The 13,747-nt window shown below is 41.0% G+C and overlaps 1 protein-coding gene across 5 annotated transcripts in view; it reads right to left on the bottom strand.

Moving 5' to 3' along the window:
- LOC128912844 (von Willebrand factor D and EGF domain-containing protein-like) overlaps positions 1-13,747 on the bottom strand; it is a 186,160-nt gene that overhangs the window by 71,875 nt on the left and 100,538 nt on the right. For all 5 annotated transcript variants that reach the window (XM_054209491.1, XM_054209493.1, XM_054209490.1 and 2 more), the window contains 5 exons: positions 12,318-12,479; positions 7,718-7,822; positions 4,952-5,066; positions 1,537-1,787; positions 96-315 (listed from right to left, as the gene is read on the bottom strand). In XM_054209491.1, the coding sequence (XP_054065466.1) occupies positions 96-315; positions 1,537-1,787; positions 4,952-5,066; positions 7,718-7,822; positions 12,318-12,479 (853 nt within the window). The remainder of the gene's footprint in view (positions 1-95; positions 316-1,536; positions 1,788-4,951; positions 5,067-7,717; positions 7,823-12,317; positions 12,480-13,747) is intronic.

The raw sequence follows: 13,747 nt of genomic DNA, 5'->3' as shown, positions 1-13,747 counted from the left end.
GTCCATTTGGCAGATGCTTGTGGTCATGCTGCACTCAAACCCTGCAGCACAATAAACCTCTAGTTAAATCAGAGATGGAAACAGTGAGGCGTTACCTCCCAGACCAGAGGGACATTTACAAAAGTAGCTATCCACACCGTCCACGCACGTCCCGCTGCCGCAGGGGTTTGATTTGCAGTCATTAATATCTTCCTGGCAAAATTCTCCATCAAATCCATTCGGACATAAGCAGAGGTATTCACCAAGGCCTGGAGGGAATTTAATATTGGTAACACATGTCCCACCATTGAGGCAGCTGCAGGGCTTCACTCCAACCTGAGGAAGGCAACAGGGAGCTGTGGTAAGATTCCTCCAAATAATTACAGCTGAGAGGTGCATTGTTACCCTTTAGGAAGGGTAGATTTGCAGTGCAAACATGTTTTCTAGTATTATGAAAACTTATTTCTAACCAATTTCCTTTGTCTAGATAGATGGTCTCATACTCAGCATTCTTATTTGACTGAAAGCTTGACTTTGAAGGGATATTTTTTTTATCATTTAGGGGCACATTCTAACTTCTTTTAAGACAAAAAAATCCTAGTTGCTATAACAGCAGTTTTTACATAGTATCTGAGGGCAGAATTTGTTCCTTATTCTTCAAAGAAGAAATGAAAAATCCTTTCTCTTTGCCTGCCTGCCCTCCTTACTGTTTCACATCACAAATGGCTCCCAGGCAGGAACATGATTGTGGAATTCCTTAGCTGGTCCTCAGGGAAGAGAGGACCATAGTTTTATTTTACATATGTACAAGAACAGCATTTCAACAGATTCAGACCTCTCTATTAACTCACCTAGTTAAACATAGGTCTTGTTTGAGATGTTTCCATTTAAAACTGTATCTAGACACCAGTTTCCCCTTTGCTGTGTAGGTTCAGCAGATTGGTATTTTTGACGATAGTGGTTTGAATGAGCAAAAACTGGAATCTTTAGGAAAAAAACCTTTTCTTCACAAAACTGTTCTTGTGTCAAGACTCTGCATCCCACTTTATTAGCTCATCCTATCGCAGGATTAATGTTAAGCTATACAATAAAGACAAAGCAATGCACAAGCTCTGCCAAGAAACTTAAAGCATGGAGTAATGACATAAGAGCAAGACACCCTCTAAAAATATCATTGAGAATGAGTTATAATTTTCCTTTTATAGCTAAAACTTGGTCTTTTATGTTATATGCTTTTTTCTGCAATCCAAATGCAGAATGTGAATTTTAAAGCAGATTAATGAACCATTAAAAGGCTCTGCAAGAGTGTTCTTTCAAACAGCAATCAATAGCACTCTTTCTTGTTCCTTGTATATATAGTTTCTATGTTCTCGGAGATATTTATTCCATTAATTGATCATTATTGCAGTGCTGGGTAATATACAGTTATGAGGAAATAGCTGAAGTCTTAGCTTTCAAGACAGTAACAAATGATTAGCTATAATGACAATTGCACCAAAGCGCTGACATGATAAACAGGTTTGTTTTGTTTTCTCTTTAAAGTGTTCGTTTCCTTACCTCAATCGAGTATCTGCTCTGTGCGTTGCATTCATCCGCCACGGTGAATTCAAAGGTCTGCATTTCTTCTGAATCAACTTTCCAGATGAGAAGGCCAGCGGGAGAGAGCCTGGCATCCTGCGGCCCAGCCTCTAAGATGAATAGCACAGCTGACCCTTCCGGATCCGCTGCTATTAACTGGTAAACAAAATTCTCACCAATAAATGTCAGCAGCTGGCTGGAGGGGGCCTGGAACACAGGAGGCAGGTTGTCTAAACAGCAAAAATGAAACCACGATTACATAAATTCCAGTTTCTCCCATGTAAAGATTCACAGCGCGGGTCTTTGTAGGAGTTCTCTCAAAGAACAAGGTACAGAATGTACCCTTGGACTGGCGGAGGAGGCAATTTAGATGTTAGAGGCAGCAAATGGCTTTACAAAAACGTATACCTTTTTCCTCCTGTTTTTTTCATGCCCCATACTGAACTTTTCTCCCATATTGAACTTTGATTACTTTTGGTGAGTTATCTGTTACATGGGAGGAGATCAGACGTGACTTCTATAACCTCCCACTAGTCCCCCAATTCTCACTAAAACTTTAATTATTTGTACTTCTAACACTTACTTACATAAATATATATTTATTCTATCTACCGCTCAGTCTCCCTATACATTTAAATATAAGTAAACTAAATCTCAAAATGATGAATGGCAAATGAATCGCCTGGGCAACTTGGAGGGGGGGGAAATAATTGTGTGACTCTTCCATTGAGTAGACTCTCCTGCCTTTACACGTGAATAGCAATTAAGCCTCAGCAGTTTGACTGAATTCAGCTGGACATTTCATCAGGAATAAAGGTCTTCTCAGAGCCAGCAGAGGTACGTCAGCGATGCTGAGGTTCTCTGTCCCCAGTGACAGTAGTGCATATCGTGTCACCATTGGCACTGTTATTTCTGGTGGTGGTGTTTACATTCAGTATTTCCTTAATGAAGATAAAAGCCTAATCGTACAAGGCTGTTTTACGGTGGAAGACAAACACTACCTGACAGTACTTATGATATAAATAGGTAAGGAGGACGAGGTAGAGAAAAGTATTATATTTTATAATTAGAAACCAAGGAAAAGTAAGATTGGATGAGTATCCTGAGGTGACAGCAGCTCCATGCAGGGCTGGGAATTTCGTCTCCGTATCCTACCCCTCCTCAGTCTCAAGCCATTTTTAACCAGCAGTACAAATTGACATATATTGATATTTAAAGGAATCTTCTCACAATGGAATTTGACCATAGTTATGTTTAACTTAAAGAACATTTCTAATACCGAGGTTTAATTTCAAGACACACTCTAAAACTATGAACTATATACGTGGTCTCATAAGGACTGCATGTGTCCCGTGCATTATGCTTGTGGGAAGTCGTCATTAGGGTTTTTTTGTGGTGCATATCCTTTTATCAAGCTTTGCTTTCCATACCATGTCTCACATTATGCAATTATTTAAATGTGTCTCTCCACTCATTGCTGCTGTGCTACCAGAGCTTTCTAAACTGCTTGTCCAGCAGATTGTCCTGGCATAACTGTTGAAAGCTTCCATCTATTAATTTAACTTTTATTTCCCAAACACTTAAACCATGGAGCCCATAAAAGTTGTGCCCAAAGTAATCAATGAAATATTGATGCTGGGTATGCATTTGCAGATAAACACAAAGGTGCTAACTGGATGGAGGCTAATGGGAAATTGTAGGCGCAAAATAACATAAAATCAGATGTTCTGGAAGTAGTCTGTGAATAAAGGTGTTTCTAATTCCACAGAGATCTCCTCGCCATCCGGTGAATATATATATACGCTCCCAACTGTTGCAGAACTTTTAAAAAGGTTTTCACAATTTTGAAAACAAGTCTGACAATTTCTTTTCTTTAGAATTCTTTAGAATTTCTTTTCAATATTTTTAAATTTTGAAATCATTGAAGAGTGAACTTCTTCAGGTCCAGCTTACCTGTAGGCATTTTAACAACTCGTACAAGTAACATCCTATGGGATTTGTAGTTGGCCAACACTTGGGATGGATTCTTCCTACAGTTTTTCCTGGCAGGGAGTTTAAATTCCAAAAGCTGGATTTTTTAGGACATAAACTAGAGGGGTATCTTTTTAAATAGAGAAAATTCAAAGTGGAGAGCCTGAAACAGGAATTAAAAGGATTCATGAACAACTCTCTCCCTTCTTATTGTATTCTTCCTTCTAAAATTGATTTCAGACAACTTGTGACTTCTTGTGTTGTTGGAAACTGTTGGGTCCTTTCTGGTCCTTCTCAAAGGCATTTCTGTCACCTCTGAGGAGAGCGTGTCTGCTCGCCTCTCTCCTTGGCAGTGTGTCCGCCGGAGCTGTGGACTCCAGCCGTTGTGTTACAGCTCTCGCTGCTCCTGCTGCCGTACCTTGCGCTCTCTAGGAGCCTCTGTGCCTGAGCATCCCCAGCTGTTCCCCAAGGACAAGAGCAATCTTCCTCTCCTTCCAGAAGGGTCATGCTGACCTAGTCACCCTAAAAGAATATAAAACTGCAAACAAACAAAGCAAACTGGCTTTGCTTTGTCACTCACATACCTCTCTGTAATTTGCTTGTGTTTACAGAACTTAAAAGCGCAGAGAAACTCTTTTTAGAACCAACACATGAATCTACTTAAAAGTGGTAATATAGTCTTTCTATTGACCAGATGCACATGGGCGCTGTGAGGATAATGCTGCTAGAAACATGTATTATCTGTAAAGCATGTGGCAAGTAACGGCTTTTGTTTACAATGGGGATGTAGCCATGAAAAAAGCTACAATTAAATCCTTAGCATTCAGGAGATGCTTCAAAAGGCAGCCTTCTCTGTGACCCCTGCTATCACGGGCTGCAGGCGAGCCTTTAGGTTCTGGGGCAGTGAAGGTAATGAGCGGCTGATCCCTATCACTTACACTCCCTGACAAGCCAAGGTCTTTTGTGTGGCATTTCATAGGATTTGGCTCAGGGAAAGAAAACAATTCTTCCAGATACCAAAAATATACAGCAGTCTTTTAATAGCAGTGTTTTCCCAAAATTGTTCCCTTAAAGATTCATACCTGCGAGAGGATGACAGATGTATTTTTGGGCACTGCATGGGGCACTGGCGTATCAACTGTTTAATTTTCAGGTGTTATTTTGGTTTTATTAATTTGAGATTTGTCAGGTTTCAGCCAGAAGAAGATACGTGCCTGGACGCATAGTGCACGCGGTGGGGTACTGTCTGCTTCTGGTCAGCCTGCACTTCTGGTGCACCCAATTATTCTCATTGCCAACAGTCCACGTGCACTTTTGTGCAGGATAGATTCATGTTAGCCAAATGAAGGAACCAGGTATTTCATAGACCAAGTCATAAACTCCCAGCTAAGTGCTTCTAAATCTTAGAAAAAAACTGTCTTACTTTCATTAATAGACCAGGTGAACTTAGAAATGTCAGGTTCACAGAGAAGGCAAGGACTGGTAGGGCTTGACTCTCCTTCACCATAGCAAAGTCCATCTATATTACAAGTATTTTCCTGCCAAAAAAGGAAATAAAAATGGGTGGTAGGTTGTGGTAAGGAAAAAAAGAAATAAGAAAGATAAGAAATGAGCAGTTAACAGTTTCTGGAGGTAAGCAGAAACTCACTTGTCTCTTGAAACAATAAAATAGTAGCATTTTAAATGCTGGTACTTTCTCCCAACCAGGAGAAAACAAGATATGTAAGTTTTCAACTGTGATATCCTTGTCGCTGCGAATGTTTTAGCTTAGTCAACATGTGATGTTACTTGCTATAGATGAGTGCGTTTTTCATTTCCACGCTTATGTAGTGGATGTGATCATTATTCCCAGCTGTGACTGCTAATATGATGATTATTAAGTAACGCTCAAAAGTGAGCTCCGTGAGATTAACAAAAACTGAGACTGGATAAAAGCTCCATTTGAAATTTTGGAATCCTCTTCTGGTAACTTAATTATTTCTGGAGGTGCTTCATAAAAAAAAAAAAAAAAAAAAAAGAAAAAGCAATGATGTAAAAGCAGAATAAAGAACTGCATTAGATTTTAGGCTTCTGTGAGAAAGTTGTAAACAACAGCTAAACACATTGACGTTGCCTGGGTTGGGCAGAAGGTCCCAGCAGGACTTTGTGCGGTGCACTGTGGGCACAGCAGCCTTTAAAGCTGACCTGGTCCTCTCCTAGTTAGGGTGGCCACCAGGGCCAGGGAGGCCTTGTGGCTTCTGGGTGGGCTGAAGACACTTGGGTTGTCTGAGGAGCAAAGGCAGGGATGCAATTAATGGATGTAATTGAACATCCACACCACGAGAAGGTCCTGTGGCACACTTATGCCTTTTGCTTGTAGCCTCTGTTGGGGCACACCTGCAGATGGGACTTTATTTGACTCCCAGGAACACGTGGGGCTCTGTTGGGAACAGAGGGGATGTCACTGCTATAGCGGGACGGCAGGAGGGAGAAGCTGCCAGGGCCCAAATACATTTTTCCTCTTCCCTCCTCTGAACGCACATTGCTTTTCTGAGACCGGTGTGTGTCCTATAACTGGCCTTGTGGTTTCTATCTACTGCTTTATTGGTTTCTCAAACTTCTTTTGCAAAGTATATTAGTCGATATTTTAAATAATACCACTTTAAGAATAATGGGTAAGGTAGAGAAACAAAAAGGACTCTTGTAATTGCCCCAGCATGATAGAACATGACAGACCTCCAGCATTAAAATCTGGACGTTAATTAGATTTTATTACATTGTTGTTTTCAAAGGCTTGATGTTCTGATGGAAAAGGCGCTTTTCCTGATGTGGTAGTGTGGTACAGAATGTGAAATGGCCTGATATAAAATGTCCCCTAATTGAAACACCTTTTCTGGAAGCAATTTAGGTATTACAAAGTAATGTTATAAGAGGGGTAATTAGAATGTGGGCTGATGCAATTGGAGGCCTAGTTCAAATAGTCCCTTGAAGCATTTTGGGATAGAAATTATTATAATCCCTAGAGAACACCAGCATATTGAGAAAACATATATATTTCAAAAATGTAAGAATAAGGAAAGCCTTTGATAAAAAAACCACCCTAGCTTTAATTGAAATGATTCTGACACAATTATTTTAATCTGAAATTTAAGTGGTTTTGCCCTGCTTGGGCCTATAAAGTAATTTCTATTCACTGATTTATTTGAAAAAATTTGAACTTTCATTTTATTTTGGTAACTGGTACATTCCTGCAATCAGTGCAAGTTTGAAACCTGCATTTTCCCATTAGAGTTAATGAGAACAGTGAGGCAAATGAGTTGATACACCTGATTAATCTTCATTTTATAAAAATGTAGGCTGGTGGTCTCCTATTCATTCCTACTTGCCTCCGGGTAGGAAAGCAGGATCAGCGCATTCAAATATCCCCAAACCCTCCAAAAGTTTCTTTACAGCCCCGCTGAAAAACAGAGAAGTTGTCTAACACGACCCTGCAGAAAATAAGAGCAGGGAAGCTCTTTTTTAAGGGATGGGGGACATTACACTAATAAGTCCACAGGACAACAGGGAGCTGTAGTGCTCTCCAGGCAGTTTCTGGCATGTTGGCAGTTTAAAACGCAGCACTGGGCTTTTGATTACGGGTTTGAAACTGTCAAAGTACTATATGTTTGTGCTCAGCGGCGTTTAATGTAAGCTAGAATGTTTTGTGTTCTCTCAAGGCTGTTTTCACGTGACAAAAACTGTATAACGTGCGTATCAGTATACCTCTTGCTAAGGCAGAAAAAGGGTATAGAAATGATATAGCTTACAGTTACAGTGCCCTCGCCAAACAGGGTAGGAGAGGTGTAATAGCGACACTTCAAAAGTGAAGTTAAACTGCCTTTCGGGGGAGACTCCTCAGTCTACTTACTTCCATTAACAGCTGCAAAGTACAAATATTGTCAACCGTCGTCTGTCTGAAAGTGTCTGTCTGTGAAAGGTCCATCATAAAGCACGCTCTATCAGGTATTCATTCCCCATGTAAATATGGGGAAAAAAAAAAAAATCACAGAAAGGAGCTTGTGAAAGAGAGAAAAGTGTTAGCTCTGCAGCCGACCTATGAAATAGATTTTCCTCTTCTAAAGCAGTTATTGCACACAGTACATCAAAGCGAGGGAGAGGGCTGAGGAAGGGATGAACGATCCATATTAAACCTTTATGCTCTTTAAATTACCTTTAATTTACAAAGTCCGGTTGGGTGGAATTGGCAGGCCTGGCAGACTGCGTCGTACAGGGTCAGCACTCTGGAATTACTGTACTGGAAGCCATCGTTAGTGATCTAAATGATACAAAAATCATCCTTATAAGTAATAATGTTCCATATGGAGACTGTCTGCTCATTTTGGAGCGTATACCGTTGCCCCCTTGAACTGGATGTTTGCCAGCAAGATAAATTAAACCACTTGTGAGTGGCTCTACTGCAAGCTAACAAATTGCTTAGTGCTCCAAACTGGAAACTGTTCATTAATAACCAAAAAATCTTTTGGCTCAGCTGGCATTCAACTTTTCTGATTGCCATTAGGATCTTTTTTCTGAGAGTTTTTTCAATACCCTCATGGAAACTGCGGAGGTACTCAAGTACTGCAAGGGTGTCTTTCAAGGAGTTGTGAAATGAAATTAAGATTTTTGGCTGAAATTCAGGACCACTTCCTTACTGATGGCAAATCAAATCAGTAAGTAAACTCCCTGGGGTAAAAAAAAAAAAAGGAGAATGCATATTATTGAGGTGATTTTAAATTAACCTTAAAAAAAAATTGCTAGAGTGGATAATACCGGACAGCAACAGCTCCGGTTCCACAGGAAGGTGCATTGGAAGAAGAGTCACCTCCTGTCCCATGGTTTCCTGTACATGTAGGTAATTTAGAAAGCCTGAGGTTAGCATGGCATTTTTCATATATGGATGTTTACACAATAAGAAAAGGTTAAGTGAGCTTATATTTTATTTTTTCTACAGTAAAAATGAAAAGATACCAGACTAGCGTAGAAAGGGTTAGCTTTTGAGGAAGTGTTCTAACACCTCTTGAGACACGTGAATGTTAAGGAACATCCCAAAATACTGCTGAAAACCACGCTGTAAACACTGATGAACACCATCAAGAAAGCAAAGCCCTTTCTGTTGGGTATTTTTTAGATTTTGGCTTCTCACAGTCAAACTAATGCCGCTGTTTAGCAGATCTAACAAGGTCTTTGCTTTGGATCGGACAGGTCCCCCTTCCGTCCTCTTGCAATAACACCAGCCCCCAAGCCCTCCTCCACCTCTCCTGTGCCCCCAAAGCTGAAACATCTGCAGTCCCTTTACAAAGGACTTTTACCAGGTCAAGAGTATAAAGTTTTTTGATCAATTAATAAATGGAAAGAATGTATATAAAATCGAACAAAGATAACTGGAAGTGCACAGAGTAAAAATTACTAAGTTTCATCAAAAACATCAATTATTAGTTCACTAAGAATGACTTGAAAGCTCATGGCACATAATGCAGCAGACGCTCCCACAGCATCACATCTTCTCAGCTCAAAATGCACTGCAAGCTAAGAGCGTTGCTGCTGCAGAAACCAACACAAGGAGGTAAACAGGCAGTGTTCATGGACACTCACGATTTGAAATTGTGGAAGAGAAACAAATTCTTTGGACTAACTTAAATTGGTCCAAAAATTCAGTCAAATTCATTGGTCCAGTAAAATTCATTGGTATAGCTTTAAGGAAAAACATACTTTTTTCCTGGGCATCATACTCTGTTGAAATATTAGACTATTGTGTGTTACACTAAAGGTAAAAAAACTCTTTTAAAAGACGCAAAGAACTTATGCTGCAGTTTGAGAGGAGAAAACAATAAAACAGGCAACCCCCCTCAAGACCTGCACTTCACTGAAAGACAGCGCTTCTTGGCAGCAAGGCTTCCATTAAGAGTATGTTATGCCTAATGCAATTTAAATTTCATTTCATTCTTTTACCAGAGCATCCAATGTTGCCTTAATACCAGTGAACTAATAATGGGTGAAGAAATGGGGAGATGGGGAAAAATATAAAAAGCTATAAAATTGCACTAATTATTCCGTCTGAAGTGAGCATTGTGAGTGAAATGTAACTCTTCCCAATTTGTTTTTTTTTTTTAAATCTGTATTTTTTTTTCTGCGTTCTATTATAAACATCCATTTTGGTGTGGGTTTTTTTGTTCGTTTTTTTTTTTTTTTTTAGAACTGGTTTATTTTACAGCTATTTTAATTGCTTTTCCATTAGTCACCTTAGTGATGTGGAACAAATACTTCAATGAGACCTAAGCTGAGCAAATTCAGTTGGCCCTTAAAAGCCAAAGACGTGCTTAGAGTTGTGCCTTGATTGCTTGAACATGTGCATCCTCTGGAAAGAAAGAGCCACTTCTTCTGGATAAGCAGTCAGGACAATCAGGAAGTCTGGGACTTCTGCCTGAAGTGTTTCCTTCATCATCAAACAATCTTGGCTGTTTGTATCACTCATAATCTACATACAGTTTGACTCGCGTGAGTGTTTATAAATGAAAGCTGCAAAAACTTGCTGAATTGAAGTTCAGTTTCTGCCTCACTGACTTTTTAACAAATATTTTTCCTGCTCGTGATAAATACAGGCAACGATAACAAACTGAGGGTAAATGAGAGACCTGCTTGCTTTCACCTCTTCACCCAGGCATCTGTGTGGACAGCCCAAGTCATCTGCTGCCCAAGTAAGAGTTTGTATTTTGATATCTAAACTAATTATACCAAACGCTCTGGTGTAGCCCCATGTACTTTCTTATCTGCGTTCGGCAGCACGTCATGGAAAGAATGAGCAAAATCTGAAACATGAATACAAAGGCAGATAAAATGAAAGAGCACTGAGAAGAGTTTCCCCCAACATAGGTAGTGAAAAGACCTATTGTGAAACTGCTGATTCCTCTGAAATTTGAATTGGGAAGGGGAACAGATTCTGAAAATATTGAACAATGGTATTTCCAGAAAGGATTGTTTTGATTTTTGGTTCTGAAAAATCTTTTACTGGCATTTGAAAAAGTATCTATCAACCCAGGAGATCAATGTTGCAGTAAATTTCACGAGAAATTTTCTGGAGCACAAATTTTTGAACATCTGTGGAATTCATTTCAAATCATTTTTTATCTTGAAAAGCTCCGTCGTTTTGCTCTCTTCGTCACCGTGTAAGGCCAGCTGCCTTTGAAACCGAGCGCTGAGCTCTGCCTTCCCAATTCCTTCAGCAAAAAGATCCACAGGAGCACAAGGGTTCGCATACGGACTGAGACGATTTGATTGTGCATTCGCTGCATAGCCATACGCCTGTTTTTTCTGCAGGGTTTGAAGGTGAGGGAAAGGGCAGAAGGCTTTCAGGTGCAGAGGTTTTCCTGAACTTGAGCGCAAGAAAAAAGATATTCTATATGTGTTTTGAGGGGGAAAAAAATGAGAAAAATTGTACAGACCTCCTCAGGGCTGAAAGGCAGTGCTTGAAAGCAAACTGCATCGTAATACACCTGAGCTGCGAGGAAGCTACCCAAGTTATGCTGGAGAAACAGACCTGTGCACCTGCAAAAATGTTAGCTGTCCTCTTGGGCCAGGAAACTCAAGGGTTTCTCCCTCTCAGGTCCTTGAGGTGTCATTTCAACTCACTTTTGGCAGAGTTCAGCATCTCCTTAGAGAAATTTTGGAACCCTAAGCACAGGAACTGCCTTCCTGGTTCAGCCTCAGTGTCTGCCTGCTGAGAGCTCCTTCTCCAGAAGGAAGGTGCAAGGTCCACACCAGCAGCCAACAGTCAGGCTCTGCTCCCACAGAGATCTTACACTAATCTCTTAAAACACGAATCCCTATCTATTTAAAATAAATGACTGGATGGAAAACATGCGCCACCAAACACCTTTCTGTTTCTCCTAAGCCATGTCCCCAGTCTGATCTGGGGTACGGACAGCTGTGGGTGCAGGACAGGCAGTAACACCACAGTGAAGCGAGTGTTTTATGCATTTAATTTCTACATACTGCAATTTTCAAAGCACATCTGCAGTCTTCCTGCAATGACAATATATTTTTCTCAGCTATGGAGCCTTTAAACGATCTCAATCTTAAAAACACCCCAACAAATATGCGGAAAACAACCATCCAGGCTGAGAGCAAGACCAGGGATAGAAGATGCAGGGTCAGTAAGGCACTGATTTTCTGGAAATATTTAGAAAGTAGGTATCACTTTGTGAACAAAAGGGGCTAAAACCACAGCAGAGAATGTGGTACAAGCAGGTATCACACATGCTTCTTCCTCCAGTCGTTCAAGACCAAGACCGAGACCATGACCATGACCACGACCACGACCACGACCACGACCACGACCACGACATCCCTGCTCATGCCGTGCTAGCCCTCACCTGCTGCCCAGCAGCCAGCCAGTGCTCTGCTGCAAGCACCGGTCTTGCAACCAGAGAGTCAAAGCTGTCTTATACTTGCTGCCTAATCAGGAGTATGAGCTGGGGTTTCCAGAAATGAAATACTAATGATTAGCAATTGATTAGTCCAACTGCATCAATCTCAGGTGATTACCTGGAGAAGTGATTGTAATTTGCACTTTTGGATTGCCTACAAAGACACCTGTTTTAACTCATATTGTGTTGGTTGGTGGTTTGGGTTTTTTTTCCCCTGCATGACATTAACGTATTTCTACGGGCATTTTCATTTCTGAAGGGAAGCAAGTTGTGCTTTGTATTTTAATTTACCCTGACAACTGATTTTCTCCTTCTAAATCATTTCTTAGAAACATAAGAAATTCCTACTTTCACTTGCCATCTTGCGAACGGCTCATCACCGGCCACAAAGTGCACAGCCTCTGTCTCTGTAAGGTTCAGGAGAGGAATCTGGCAGTCAACAGCCTCAGAGCTGAGAAAATCTGCTTTCGTGGTTTCTTGTTCTCTTGATATCCATTCGCCATCGAGACGCTACAGTAAAACAGAAGGGGAGTGCAGAAACTGAAGGTTCATATAAAGAAATTCCAGTTGACAACATATGCTTGTATTTATAACTAATAATATAAGGCATTTCCAGGTGGTTTATTTAAAAGAAATGATGATACTATACCCACAGTAAAGAGCAAGCCATGCTCGTCTATGCATGCAGGTGGTCTATTGATTTAGGAAGTGCTGTGGTCTGCGCTTGGGATGAGCAGCTGGGATGAGACAGGGTAACGTGGTGGAGCAAGTTTGTGTTTGCTCCTGGGGCTCAGCAGCCAGCTCCTTGCTCCTCGAAGGCAATATCTGCTACTTATCTCCATCAGCTGCACAAGACACCACCGCTTGTCCAGAGCCTACCGAGCCCTAAGCAGGCGTCGCAGGCAAATCTCAGCTGTGCCTCATTAGCATGTGAGCACTGAATGGGAATCAGGTTTTTACGAGGTGGATTTATGAGATGAATCAAACCCTTCATATCTGAGTGTGCTGATACACCAAATAATTCAGTCCTAGCATTGCCCATGTATAGTTGTTTACAATAAAATTACAGTTTTAGTGGAAGAATTGGTTTTAATAGTCATTAAAACTTCTGACTTGGTATTGAATTGTGACTAAGAAAATTCAAATAAGAGCCTCTGTAACTACGCTGAGGAATCTTTATATTAAACCACAAAATTTGGCATTCAAATGTGTTTAGGTGAACCATCAAGCGTACTAGGCTCCAGATGTATAAAATGAGAAATAATATTGTGATTTCAGGCTTCACCAGACTACAGTGCAGCTGAACATAACAAGAGTTAAACAAAACCCCACAGAGAAAATTAACAATAACGCATAGCTCTGCGTTTCCGAGGAACTAGTTCTGGCAAGGGCTGAACCTCTTCAGCTCCCCTCATTCATACCAAATGTATTGGCAATGGGGTTTGAAGGTATTGCACCCTGCTGTGGCAGTGAGAGATCATGGAATCGTAGAATGGTTCGGGTTGGAAGGGACCTTAAAGATCATCCAGTTCCAGCCCCCCTGCCCTGGGCAGGGACACCTCCCACCAGACCAGGCTGCTCCAAGCCCCATCCAGCCTGGCCTTGAACACCTCCAGGGATGGGGCAGCCACAGCTTCTCTGGGCAACCTGTTCCAGTGTCTCACCACCCTCAGAGTGAAAAATATCTTCTTAATATCTAATCTAAACCTCCCCTCTTCCAGTTTGAAGCCATTACCCCTCATCCTACCACTACATGCCCTTGTAAAAAGTCCCTCTCC

This window comes from Rissa tridactyla, chromosome 7 (assembly GCF_028500815.1).
Source record: "Rissa tridactyla isolate bRisTri1 chromosome 7, bRisTri1.patW.cur.20221130, whole genome shotgun sequence".
NCBI classification, from domain to species: Eukaryota; Metazoa; Chordata; class Aves; order Charadriiformes; family Laridae; genus Rissa; species Rissa tridactyla.
Note: the sequence above shows the minus strand (reverse complement) of the source record. Positions and strands in the feature narration are given on the sequence as shown.